Raw genomic sequence first — 14751 nt, forward strand, 5'->3', positions numbered from 1 at the left:
ATTTTGGATAGAAAGAGAACGCTATCAATGTGTTTATCTATTAATGTACTTTTTACTATTCTGTCAGCGTTTTCTTATAATTATCAAATGTTAATTTTCATGGCCTTCTTTAACGGATTTGGAACAGGAGGAGTATTACCTGTAGCATCAGCTTATGTTATTGAATTCTTTCCTCGAAAGTATCGAGGTATGGCTGGATTTTCAGCTAATGAATATTGGGGTTTTGTAATATTTATGCCACGTTAACGGTGTTTTTTAATTAAAACCAAATCAATAGCAAATCCCTTTGGTAATATTGCTTTGACTGGTTGGCGTATTTTCACAATAGTTTGCGCTATGCCTCCGTTGATAGCATTAATCAGCTTAGCATTTATGCCGAATAGTCCTCGATTTCTAATTAAGCAAGGCAAATGAGAGAAAACATTAAGTGTAATAAATAGAATACATCGCATTAATAGCTACTGTTACAATAAGCATAGAAATCAATCATTGCGCATTAAACTAATAGATTTACCCACCGTAGATGATATGCTAAATGATGTAGATGAAAATGAAGATAACGTTAAAGCTAGCTATTCATATTCTCAAATACAGCAATTTATGCGACGGTATGCAATCCTTTATCCATTAAAGTACAGTAAACGGACATTATTAATTACGACCTGGTTTTTATTCTGCTTTAGCATCTATGGGCTTTGGGTATGGTTACCAACCTATTTCTCGTCCTATACTCATAGACAGAAATGTTCTCTCTCATCTCGTTTAAATCATACTAGCCATTATATAAGCACTTCACCACTAAATCAATTACTACCCTGTATAGAAAACGTCCGCAACACAGGCATGTACTGTAACGTATTACTAACAGCGCTATCGGCACTCCTTGTCGAAGCTATCTTCATACCTATTATTAGTATAGAAAAAAAACTACTATTTAGTGTATTAGCTCTAGTAATTAGTATAAGTATGTTTTGTATTTGGTTAACCAATACATCAACAGTTATACTCGTATTTTCATGTTTATTTAGTGGTACATCTGGTGCTGCTTGGAATATAAGAAATGTTTGGACTTTTGAGTTATACTCTACATAATTATGATCAACCTTCAAAGGTTACAATCGTTTATGGGGTCAAATTAGTGGTATATTAGGAAACTACAATATTTAGTTTACTTCTACAAGTTGGCTGTAAGTTACCAGTTCCTATTGCTGGTATTTCATGTTTAATAGTAGCTATTTTTAGCTCTATCTCTGCCAGATACTACTACGGCAGATATCGATTAGCTGATTTTAGTCACCAATATAACAGTATTTTTCTAACTGCAGATAACAAATGTTGAAAATTGTTTTGGAATTGAAGATGTTTAATAGGGTAATGATAAGTATCCCACTGGTAGCCAGGCCAAAAATTACTACAGTAATAATCTTTATAGTCCATCATTGTAATTTTTGAGATGGTGTTACGGTTCATCATTACCGTAAATAAAAAAAAAAGATATTCATATTTTTCTAAAGTAGAGTTGTGATATGTCAAGTCGTTAATGGATTTCCATTAATGAATGTATGATGAAGATTGTCACACTTGATTAGTGAGTTGTTAAGTAACAAGTCTAGTTGATTTGTTAATTGGAGTAAGAGTGGTAAACACTCAATATTAATTTACAGATATTTATTCTATACTGACTATCATAAATGTATGTTATACAAAACCAAGTATATTGTAAATAGAATTATGCCGATAGAAACTGGCACAGGTATATAAGAGCGTGCCTTTAATAATAGAAGGAGGTCTGATATTACATTGCCTAGTAGTATATTCTATCGCTCGAATAAAGAGGATTTATGAAGTCATCTGGATATACTCATTGCTGAATAAGGTCGTATACTGAACTGGTCGAGTTAGTGAAGCTTATTAGCAACGGTATATTACGGTAGAGCGGTTACGCTAGGAATCAAATTAGTTACTTGTGTCACAGATGGATTTGTTATGAATTTAACTCTATAATGATTACATGATCTATTTTCAATCAACTGAATATTAATGTAACAGCCTATATGAATTACGTAGATTTGATAAGATAATGCAGAGCAATTAAATTGCTCTTTTTAAGCAAGTTGCTATGTCAAATTTAACTGTAATGGATACAGCTCAGCGAAGTACCTTGGTGCCGTGTGATTGCTCTTACCTTAAAAATAGCTAGAGCGAAATTATATTGAAAATAATTTCACATATGATCCATTTTCCCTTGATATAATTTATTTGAATTCGCAAGTTCAAATTACATCAATTTATAGAATAAATCCAATATAAATTAAGCAAGGTAATGTTTTATATTATTTGCATTGCATAATAATAAAGGCTATTGGAGGCATTAATAATGCCGTAGTCGAAGAAGTTTTTAAATTAATGAAATGATCCGTGTATTAGCAAGTTACAATTAGTCTAAAAGTTATCAGATTATGGAATAAATGAACCATAAATATGCGTATTTACTTAAGCTACAACAGTTGAAAAGGATAAATGATAGTTTTAAATAGTTTACACAATGCTAAAAAAAGCCGTGATTCGATTTCTATTTCGATATTCAAGCTTGATATCTAATCCTGAATTATCATACTAAATAATTATCGATTTAAGAATCGATTTGTTAACAAATTAACAATTAAAGACTAGCTATTAAGAAGAGTTCTAAGTACTGTAGCTTTTCTAATCAAGTAAGATTTCTGGATTAGAAACTTCTTAACCTGTCTAGAATATCCCCTATAGATGTAAACAGATTACACATTTAGTACTTGATCATTTTTTATTGATATTAGCTGATTACCTTATCCTTATAATAAAACTACATAGATATTGTCTGTTACCTCCTGTTGTCCATGTTGATTTTCGAAGGCTACTGGAGTCTCTGCTATAGTAAAATAGTTAATAACGAATTTTAATAAAAAGATAATATCTTTATAACTTTTAATATCACCATACCAGCGATAGCAGCCGACTACGTGAAAATTGCATAGAGCACAGTTTAGTTGCTAATATTGCTATCTACCTTTAGCTCGGGGAAGCAAATTCTGTTCTGGCGTTACACTTCTTAAGCTGTCGTTGTGATACGAAAATTAAAGTGAGTCAGGATAGGATTCAAATATAGTCTACATAAAATTACAACAACAATTTTTTGATTTTATTTCTTACGTCTTCTTTTGGTTATGTTTGTACACAAAAACTGCTATCGCTACAATGACTAATACACCAACAACAGATCCCACAGCTATTCCAACGATTGTTCCCACTAAAATACAGATGAAAAACGTTAATACCAGCAATTAGATGATAATCTATCGCAATATCATGCGTTAATATAGAATAATTATTTGTACGTGGTAACTGTTTAGACCAACATATTAAACTCACCACTAGTAGGCAAATTTTGACAGCGATTTCCCGAGACACCTTGCGTACAACTGCAGTTAAATAATACGTATTCAATTACAATACTTAATGTTCCATCCGTTACCAAAATATTCAAATTTTCCATTGAAATATCTTAGCTTTTACTGATAGGGCTATAGTGTACTTACTTGCATTGTGCAGCACCATTAGAAGCGTAGCATGTACCTCCATTATTACAGGTATTAGCGAAACAGACAACTGAAAAACGGGGAAAAAATGTTAATCATAACAGTGTAAACTTACATCAACATATCTAAGGTTATGCATAGATGGATAAATTACATAAACAAATAGATAGATATCTTAAGAAAGATATATAGTATTTGTGAGTAATATTTATAATTATTTATGTACAGATATATAAGGGTTATACTATCCTAAGTTAGATTGCAATTTGAGAAAACATTGGTATATTATAGTTTGTAAAATTTCTGCTGACTTACGGGTGCAAGTTTTTCCATCACCCGCAGAGTGACTGTTACAAGCGCAGGTATAGGATCCATTGGTATTCGTGCATGTAGCGTTAACATGGCATGGCTTAACAGCAGCACTACATTCATTTAAATCTTAAAATAGAAAGCCAATAAAAAAGACATACACAGTTATAAGACAGGTTTTCAATATAGACCTTATAAGTGCAAGAGAAAAGTTGCGAATTCTATTCTAACATTGAAAAAATTACTAAAATTCAGATTTATGTTTCCTTGACAGATGTTATTATTTAATCATAGATGAGAATTATCAAGGATTGATTTCTTTATCGTAAATCAAATGATTGTAACTAATATAAATATTTCTTACCAATGCATAGCTTAGAGGCGATATTAAATGTAAATCCCGCTCGGCAACTGCAATTATAGGAACCGACGGTGTTGGTACACTGCTGGCCTCCAGTACAATTGTTATACTGAGAGCTGGAGCACTCATTGAAATCTATTTGGATAATTAGAATCGAAATCGATGCAACAATTTTAGCACATATTAAAGTATATGATCACGATTGAATACAAAGATCGTTACCTGATACAGCAGAAGATTGTACATAATGATCACCGATTGGATTAGTGTCCAAAATAGACTTTAACGTTGGTGTACCAAAGGTGTAATTTTGAAGCAATGTCAAGACAAAATCAATGATGATACTTCCTTGTCTATAAAGTAGTTATAATCAATAAATGAATATTCTACTATCGGTAATTTTTAAGTTATTTAGGAATTAAATTTCGTATTATCAGTAGTTACTAAATCATTTTAAAGAATAGATAGAATACTACAGGGAATGTGAATGGGGCAAAGAAAGTGATAATTTTATGTATACATCTCAAGCCGACTAATGTCGCAAGAATGACGAAATAGTTTAGAAAATTTTTCCACTAACTCATGGCGATGAAAGGACATCTTAATATGTACCGATGAGCTAATACCATATACCGTCGCTGTATAGTTAGAGAAAAACATTAAATAAATAAATAAATTGATTTTTACCTTAAATTAGTAATAGTTACAGCTTTGACAGTATTGCTGGTTCGAGTATCCCGTTGATATTGAAGTAATATCTAGGGTACATCAAAATAAATTCTTATGTTCTGTAGATCATTCTTATAATCTTTAGTAGCTAAAAGGTATTAATCGTTAATAATCTAAGCTATAATTAACTCACATCATTTTGAAATTGTATTACTGCGCTCTTATAGGCAGTGCTAGTTTTATCATTGTATTGAGGATTAAATGTGCCATTTACGGTAGCAGTTACTTGGTAAGCATCGGCTCCTAATAATTATAATCAAAAGGAAAGCGTTTATTAGGGAGAAAGCAGTAATTTCTAATTATTAGCAGGCGAATCCTGTTGTATAGATTATTATATATTAGCAGATAAATCAATGTTGTACAGATTATTATATTATACTCACGCTGGCAAGTTATGCCATCTTTGAGAGACTGGCTCAGGACTAATTGTTGATTTGGCGAATAAAGACCAGGTTTGCATTGGCAGTAATAACTTCCGTCATTGTTAATACAATCGGCAAGTTGGCCGCATGGCGTCCCGGTGCTGCATTCATTAATATCTATCATAAAGGATATCAAATACGTTCTAAATATATCCTGTCTACTTTAATAGAAAATTCTTAAACGAATGTATAGATTTGAATTTGTAGTTAGCAATCTAATAGATTTAACTAACCAGTACAAGTCTTGCCATTGCCCGTGTATCCAGCTTTGCATTGGCAGGTATAAGAACCGACAGTATTTTGACACGTTGCTTTAGCATGGCATGTACCAGGAATATTGCATTCATTAATTTCTAGTCACAGATAATTTGAAATGTTACAGTAATAAGTTAACGGAATAGAAACTATGTCATTCTCAACCAGAATTGATTCAGTAATATCTGTCAAAAACCTGTGCAATTTCTGCTATTAGGATGGAGTTTGTAGCCTGCTGAACATTGACAATGAAATCCACCAATGGTATTATTACATATCATTTGGCATAAATTATTGTTGGCTGTACATTCGTTAATATCTGTCCAAAATAAAATATTGAACACAATTTAATACTGCTTCAAATTTGTTTATTAATGATCTGTTGATAAGTGAAATGTGAAGAAATCGTATAGATTAGCAGTGTTATTTCGAAGTCAACAATACGCAACTCATAGAAATTGTGGAAGCTAAGTAAACTATCTTAATAAGTTATAGGTATTATCGATGTTTTGAAAATTTCTGAATTTTCCCTAACCTGCACAACTTTTTCCATCACTTTGTAAAGCGTATCCCTTCCTGCAAGCACAATAATCAGTTCCATTGCGCTGAACACAAATATGGCTACATGAGTTGGTTCCATTGCATGGAATAGTAACTACGTTGCCAATAAGGTCGATATAAAAGAACGAATTTACATTTAGTGTGATATACCTTACGCGTACAGTGCTAAAAAATTGTTCAATAAATCATTTCTGTTTCATTTGATCTAAGATTATGCAAATTTATAGCACTATATAGAGAATTACTACGATCAAACTATTCATTCTAGGCGTTTTACCCTGTATTACTTATATCGTAGACCATAAATATGGTCATCAAAATTTTAATAGCTTCAATTTGTATGATTCAAAATTTCTAGTTAGAATAATAAGTAAACGATTACTTGTTATGTATATAGGCTAAATGGTATGATCTGGATCTAAAAGACAAACTAATTTTTCGTTGTGATGACCTAGATAGTACTATATTCTAGCTATAATTAATTAGCCATCGTAAATTTTAATTATTTTAATTTTTTTATCATACCATTGCAAGTTGAGTTGTCACTACTGAGAGTAAATCCGGGATCGCATGAACACTCGAAAGAACCAGGTAAATTTTGACAATTTTGCGAGCAAGTTTTTGGATTGAAACATTCATCAATATCTAGATGCAGTCAAAAATATCATATCAGCCTGGAAGGCTTAGCCATAGAAGGAATGACATCAAGGAATAAAAATGCAATATCGCATTATCTTAAAAATAAAATTATTTGCAACTACCATCGCAAGCTTTTCCATTGGCGTTTAATCTATATCCGGGCTGGCAATCACAAATATAGCTGCGGAAGGTATTGATACAAATTTGTTGGCAAGTATGAGTGGTAGAATTAGCACATTCGTCTATGTCAGTACAAATTCGACCATCTCCTGTAAGACCCGATGGGCAGCTACCGCATGTAAAGCCAGAAAGTGGCGCCTTATGATCGGTACAAGTAACATTTTCAAAGCATGGAGCTACAGAACAGCTATCGAAATCAATGGTACAATGATCACCAGTCCAACCCTCTAGACACCTACATGGAACTTGCGATGCAAAGCCATCATCAACGAATTCAGCGCTAAAAGAAAGGTACAGTAATCAACATTTAAATTTATCATTATGCAACCATTGAGCTCTATCCAATTTTAGTGTAGTCCATATCCCATTGCATAAAATCAATAAAGTATTGATATCGGTTACAAATTTCAATGTTATAGCAAATAGTTACGCTACCTGTAATCACATTGGCCTCCATTAGCACAGTGGCACATAATAACTTGTGCTGGTTGATAAATACTAACAGCATCATTAGAATCCTTAGCTACAACTTGGATGCTAAAATTAGTATACTGGGTTACTGTCCATTGAAACTCATTTATTGCTTGATTAAGTGTCGCATTATTTGGTAATTTAAGGGCATCAATTATAGTAGTGTCATCAGGATTTCGATCAGTAACGTTAAATATGAATTTTAACGTTTGGCCGAAAGTGACATTGAGAACAGCTGGTCCAACAATATCGGGTGGGAAATTTTCTATGGAAGCAAACATACAAGAGGTTAGAATAGGATTAAAATTATTATCAGATAAGTTAGTAGTTTGATACAGTAGAGAAAAGCTGGAAAGAAAATTGATAATCATATTATTGCATGATATCGTCGATAAGTCAATATCAATATTCATCTCATTTCCCACTTTTGCTCTTTACCTGCTTGTTTTTCAGCTGAATTGAAACTATCGACATTTTCTTTAGCTTGTACAGCCAGTTTGATATCTAACGTTTGACTAGCATCATATAAACAAGAAAGATCATTGCCACATGCTTGTTGAGCTTGTTGTAGTAATGCAGTGTTATCACCAAACAGTGCAGTAATATTGTCGCTAAAAACAGGCACAAATGTTAAGTCAGTAAAATTTGCATGTGTAGTCCCAGGTGGATAGGTAAATAGGGATTGAGATTGACTAATTTGCCCTACAATAGATGGTCAAGAATAAGAATATTAGCAGTCCATTGTCAACGATTGTATTAATAAAACTTTCTAGTTTGAAATAATGCTCTGCATGCCTCTATTCGATTTCAAGATTTAAAACATAACAGGAAATAATATGAGCAACTCATCAACATACATGCTTGTCCAAATTGGTAAAAGATTTGCGATTCTGTTGAATTAATCTCTACTACTGTATCATCAGGACGTGTAAAATCATCTTCCATATTACCATTCCATACACCCAACAATCCACGCGTTTGACCTCGATAAACTGTTGGAATGTTGACTGCGATATTAATCATACCAACTAATGGTGTAACTTCTAAACTAACACCAGAGGAAAAGGCAACAATTAAGCTGCCATTCCTTGATAATGAAAGATCGACATTGTTGTATTCACGTGATACGTTAACGCTTAAATTAGTCATGGCTAATGACATAGTACTATTAACAAGGATTGTAAAATTATTCGTTTCAAGGTCAAGTGTGCCTTGGATAATATCGGAGCCATTTTGCTTGGCTGAAAAAGCAGTGAAAACAGTTGCACTAGCGGATTGTGTTCCATTAACCAAAGCTCGAGCTGTTCTCGCTTGTACAACCAAGTAATTGTTGTTGACATTGACTAAGGTATATTCTCCTAATCCATTAAACGTATATGTTTTTCCATCCAAAGTTTTAATATGAGGATCGCCCGCAAACCAAGCTATACAAGAAAAATACGAATCAAGTTCAACTTCATTCAATTTCAAGAATTCAAAAAAATTTAAAACAGGCGTAATTTCCGATTCAAACTATGTCATTCGCATGGCTTAAAAAAACAATCAAGTCATTTTCTAAGTTACTATAAGGCTGGAAATGCTTTTCCGATCAAACATAAAATTATAGCTATAACTCAGTAATATTATAGAATTTCAAAGTCTTAATCATTCCTGGTAGCTAACGTACGTCAATACGTTGATAAAACTGATTGAATAAAATTTTACGTTTTATTACGGACATGGCCAGAGTTATAAAACATGCTCAATGTGATTTAGAATAGTAAAATTTTAAAGATCTATCAATAGAAAACTAAATTATAGATGTGAAATGGAAAGGTTGAAATCTTAAAAACTCATTTATTGTAGGATAGGTACACTAGGAACCCTGAAATGCTTACTTCGTCTAGGTGGAATATAGCCTCGGCAACTACCACTCCTTCTTTTACTGTAATACAATCGGCATAATGGCGATTTTACACAACAGCTCAGATAGGCATCCTGATCAATATTTCGTAACTGTCTATTGGCGTAAGTTAAAGTTCCACCATCAGGCCAATTCTCGACTAAAGCACCGAAACGATTTCGTTGGAAAGAATAACAGCAGACTCTATGCATCTAATTTTGAATTGAAGGTTTACGGAAGTGGATATAAGATATTTATAGTCAATCGATGGCTATCATATGGCTAACATCAGATATTAGAAGTAACCGACTTACCCGCTGTCTACGATCACCTAAGAACGAGCCTATGGTTGGAGCTGCAAATCGAGTTTGTGCACATGGAAATCGAGCAACTCTACCCCAAAATGTAAATCGACGATCGAAAAACACCTGGATCCAACTGCACGGACATGGTGATTGCATAAAGGAAGTATAGTAATTTAATGGATGCTGATTGAAGAACCAAGCTAAACATTTCTGTGAATGGCTAATGTGGTCACCGGCTGGATCCAAGCGGAATGCCCATTGGCCCGTTTTATTCGTATTTCCAACTCTAGAATCAATTAAATATAGCTGTCGGCTGCCAGATCCTGCGATCTCATGATGGATAGGTTTGCCAGCACCTTTCGCATAGCCTGTACGAGGCCTTCCATAGAAGTAGAAATAACGTGAGCGGGAATTAATCTTCCACCATTGCATACCTTCGTACTCGTAATTCCACAGGGTAAACGTATTTTGGCCATTACTAACCAGAACGAGCTGAAAGGTGTTTGTCTACGATAGTTTTATTAGGATGAAAAGAGAGAAATAAATTAAAGCCGTCCGTATCAATTCTAACGAAGAATGAATAATCTGCTGATATTATAAAATTAGACTACGATTTGATATAATTAATGCTACAACTATGCTTGGAATAAGGTGTGGAACATGATCATTCGACTTTATTTCTAGGAATATTAGCTATGGATAAATTAAGCTGTTTCCATCATATACTTAATAAATGGACTTATAAGGGAATTTAGAGCATCTTCGCCCAACTTACAAAGCCGTAACTGTTATAATAATATGGATAGGGTGCTATTTTTGCCCAAGTAATAACGATGACACTGGTAGCAACAAAGTTAGGCACTTGAGTATGAAAATGACCAAACTCGGCTTCTACTTGTTGTGGGGTATGATTGGCAGCGTAAGCTTTCATCCTTTGCTGAAATTCATTAACATCTCTTGTTGCTTTATCTAACATAGCTTTAGACTGAGATGTTCTATCGAATGAATAATAGCCATGATAGTAAACTGTTGCATTTTTTGCTCGGTAATCTGCAGACATAAAGAATGGAGCTAGAAGAGGAAAGTAATAAGTACGAAATCGAGTTGGCCAAAATGTGCACCACTGAAATTTAAATGCAACATAACCATTGGAGCAAATCTGTAAAATGAAATCAGAATTTCAAGTTCAGATTCTAACGGATTATATCCATAATGTGATGGTACCTAGCATTGATAAGCTTAAATGAACAGGTAATAGGTGTTAATCATGGAGTATCAGTTACTATGACAGAATTAATTTAAGCAATAAACAGGGTAAATTTTGGTTAATACTTAACCTATTTCATGATAATGATGAGTTAATTATTAAACTATACAGAAATGATGATTGTAAAGCTTTAGAACTATAACTTGCATCGATATGGAATAGAATTGCTATTAATATGCGCTTCGATAGAAGGTAACTCAATCGATTTGTAGAAATAGGTTAAAAATATTTAACTGCTTTGTAAATTTTTCTTATTATAGTAATAATGTTAATGTAGACCAAATTGTCATTTTATAGATATTACGTTTGCAAATTCCATTTATTTTTTAGCTTTATTCACCGTAACTGCCTTAAGCTATTCTCAGGTTTTACTTACTCGAAAGTTATTGTAATATTGATCCAGGAAATAGATTGGTGTTCGTAATTGGAAACGTTGTCCAGGAACAACACTCCAACGCGATTTGTATATCGATGCGTCTCCTTGAGATTTTCCATACGGATATAGCCTTGGTTCTGAAAAGATAGAGATGATTGCCAATTAATTCTAACCTATCCCAAACTTATATCAATTTTGTCATAGACATTAATTTACAATATACGAAATAAACTTAACGTGCAATTCTGATCATTCAAAGTATTGCAAAGCAGCACATTAGCCTATCGAAATAATATTCTATTCCAATTCTATTCCAATTTATTTCTACGACTTACGTCGAACTGGGGTTGGTTGTGGAGTAGTAGCAACTTGAGTCGGTGGAAGTGATATACTCGACATCATCTTAGTTGAACTAGTTAAGCTAGTTGTTGCAATAATGATGCTAGTAGGTGATAATGATTGCGTAACTACTTCCACTATACTAGAAATAGATTCAATCGAGGTAGTTATGCTTGTTGTAGGGGAATCAGTACTGGAGGTTGCCATAGTTTCAAAGCCCTTTACATCACTTGTCACAGTATTTAAACCATCGTTGGATAATTCTATCTGGAGAGACATTTCCGCTAATTATGATAAAAATGCCAGTAAACATTTAATTAAAGCAGAATATTAAAAGCGATAAAAATATTTCATTTTCGTTAGATATAAACACGTAATTGATCATAGATTTATCCTAGCAAATATGCATATTAATTTAATTTCTGATCATCGTATACATGGTAGTATCACTTCAAATCAATTTAAGTAATGAATGCATAGTGTCATATTCTTTTACAGGAATTAGTTTACGATTTGCTTACTGCCATTTTATCATAAGTAGATGACGTCTTTTGACTTTAATTAAAACTTTAAATGCCCATTCATAAACTTTCTTATTTCTAATATGAATTTTAAAGCTTCAATATCATAGTTAATCACTCCAAAAACTTATTAAAAGTACCCAAAGTTACTTTATTTTCCTACGTTTTTCAACCATCATTCCTCATTAATATCAATTTTAGGACAATTTCTTCCCCATTGAATTTCTGTTGATTCACAGAGTTTTTAACGATTAAACTAGCCAATATCCGGCGCACCATAAGGCAATATTCTTCCATGAATAGGATTGAATATGTGTTTTGCTAAATACCTTTGATTAGGGCGCTTTATAAGAATACTTTTATATTCCAAATCATTAGCTGCTTCTCTCAATACATCTCGCTTATTTAATCACAAATAGCTATGCCTAATGATCAGAGCATAAAGTCGATTGATTGATTATAATTATGCACCTCTTTCTAAATTTATAAATTGAAATTCTCATTTCATATTGAAAACAAACTTCTCAGGCCTTCACCCTGATTATTTTAATTGACAAATTTTCATTAGAATATTGTTTTGCAATGAAAATAGTACATCATTCATTACCTAATTATTACCTTCTTTCAGTTAATATTATCAAGTACACATCCCTCTGTTATAATATAAACTATTTTTCTATCTTTATTTCTTTGTCAATTCAAGAATAATGCTTTAAATTCATCTTAAAGTCTTGTTTACTGTGAAATAATAATAAATTACAGTATGTTTTTTAATCAAAAATGGTACTTGCAGCAGTTACTTGGGACATTTTTACTAGATCAAAGCAGACAATGTTCAAGTTTGTTTCAAAACATAAAATTCCAAGGATTATTGTTTTTGTGATGATGTACTATTCCTCAGGAAATTTGAACCCTATTCGATATACTCCTGTTTGTGATCTATAATAAAGGAATAGCAGGGCTTCTAGCTAGATTAATTTACCCCCTAGATTAGTAGAACTGTACAGTATAGAACAATGTATCATGATGACAACTAATTGCTCTCGATCTGTTTTGTCCAATATGTGGATCGAATCGGTAGCCCTAAATTAGATCTTCTGAGGTAAAAGATTGATTTTGTCGTTCAGTAGACTTTCAAAAAATATTATAAAACCATCTGCCTTTTTAACATCCATTTAATCCTGTGATTACAATCTTTTCAGAAATATCATAAACAAACTTGACGTCACTCATTAAATATGATGTTTAATTATTAAAATCTTAGAGTCTACAAATTTTTTACCGAATAACCTATAACTATAATTTCAGTCTATCTATGGAAGTTTAGAAATTTTACTTTGTAAGACAGTGTAATATTGTATTCTAAGTTGATGATATATTTAATAATGTCTACCGTAGATGTTGTGTTCAACATGTGATAGATATTCTCGTTAGAGGCTTAAGTATTAAATATAGCTAGCTTAGTAACTGTAATCCTTTTGAAGAGGAGCGCTGCAGTGCTCACACTAGAGCTTCACATGAAAGGTGTAAACTATCTTGTATTTGAGATGCTAATACTAAAGTGTGTAGTAAGTAAGGTGCTAAGACTGTAAATGCGGAAAAGTACATAAGCGAGTAGTTAAGTATAGTAAGATAGTTCTTTCTCGTTAGAGGTCCTCAGCTAATCGATTACGTAGTATCTTTGTAAAGGAGGTTTTGTTTAATAAATCTTAATTTTCTAAAGTTTTGAAGATTCTTGATCTATCAACCTCACATACTTATAGGAAAATAAAATAAAAATGTGCAAATTATAATAATTGAATTTAAATACATCTATCAAACTAGTCAGTAATCTATTCTGTAGTCAAGCGATGGGTAAAAAATGAACTCAAAGCGCTTGTAGTTACAATTTATCGGTTTAAAGATAATTATAACTGAGCGTGGGCATTAACCGAAAGTATTAAATGTATGCCGCCATCATGAACAAAATCTATTCTCAATACACTTTAAATTCCAATAAAATTGGATTTGTCAACTTTAATCATTTACAATAATTAATATGTCTAAATTTTTACGGCAATTAGAGTAATCAAAGACAAACGAGGGAATAGAGTTTACCGGGAACGTGAATAATATTAGATAATTACTGCTGTTGAAGGAGAGAGCCCAAACAAGATATTAATTAGTTTTCAGGTAAATTAACAGTGCAGACAAGGTAGAGATCAGGTTGGTAGGTAGGATTATAGATTTGCGCAAATATCTATTGGTAGAAGAATCAATTCATGTCATAACATAGAATTTAAGAGAAGGTCATTTATTTTCGGTTGCTTAATCATAGGATCAAATTAAAATATAGCAATGGATTTTGGTCATTGAAACTATTCTTAATTTTAAATTAAAAATATTGCCGTTGGTAAAATTATTGAAATTCTAACGTCCTTGGCCGTATTCTTTGGATTGGAACTAATTTATAATGAAATGAACTCATACGGTCATCTTTTAAAAATAACATTAAAGAGAATTTTTATAATTTTTGTTTTATTTCTGTTAGTTAGTAATAGAAATAACTAACCTCATGGT

The 14751-nt window shown here is 32.5% G+C and overlaps 1 protein-coding gene across 1 annotated transcript; it reads right to left on the bottom strand.

Annotated features, from left to right (window-relative positions):
* Positions 1–2831: 2831 nt before the first annotated feature.
* Positions 2832–11878, bottom strand: TRIADDRAFT_51368 (uncharacterized protein; the record flags this gene model as incomplete). Its single annotated transcript, XM_002108418.1, has 24 exons — positions 2832–2908; positions 3047–3093; positions 3190–3286; positions 3409–3458; positions 3576–3645; positions 3891–4013; positions 4249–4380; positions 4468–4598; positions 4933–5003; positions 5108–5217; positions 5358–5513; positions 5630–5749; positions 5848–5970; positions 6187–6306; positions 6738–6857; positions 6974–7311; positions 7467–7767; positions 7941–8204; positions 8360–8926; positions 9380–9596; positions 9699–10196; positions 10465–10848; positions 11333–11469; positions 11668–11878. The coding sequence occupies 24 exons, from the start codon at positions 11876–11878 to the stop codon at positions 2832–2834; spliced, it is 4464 nt and encodes a 1487-aa protein (XP_002108454.1).
* Positions 11879–14751: the final 2873 nt, after the last annotated feature.

The sequence above is a fragment of the Trichoplax adhaerens genome, genomic scaffold (assembly GCF_000150275.1).
Source record: "Trichoplax adhaerens TRIADscaffold_1 genomic scaffold, whole genome shotgun sequence".
Lineage (NCBI taxonomy): Eukaryota > Metazoa > Placozoa > Uniplacotomia > Trichoplacea > Trichoplacidae > Trichoplax > Trichoplax adhaerens.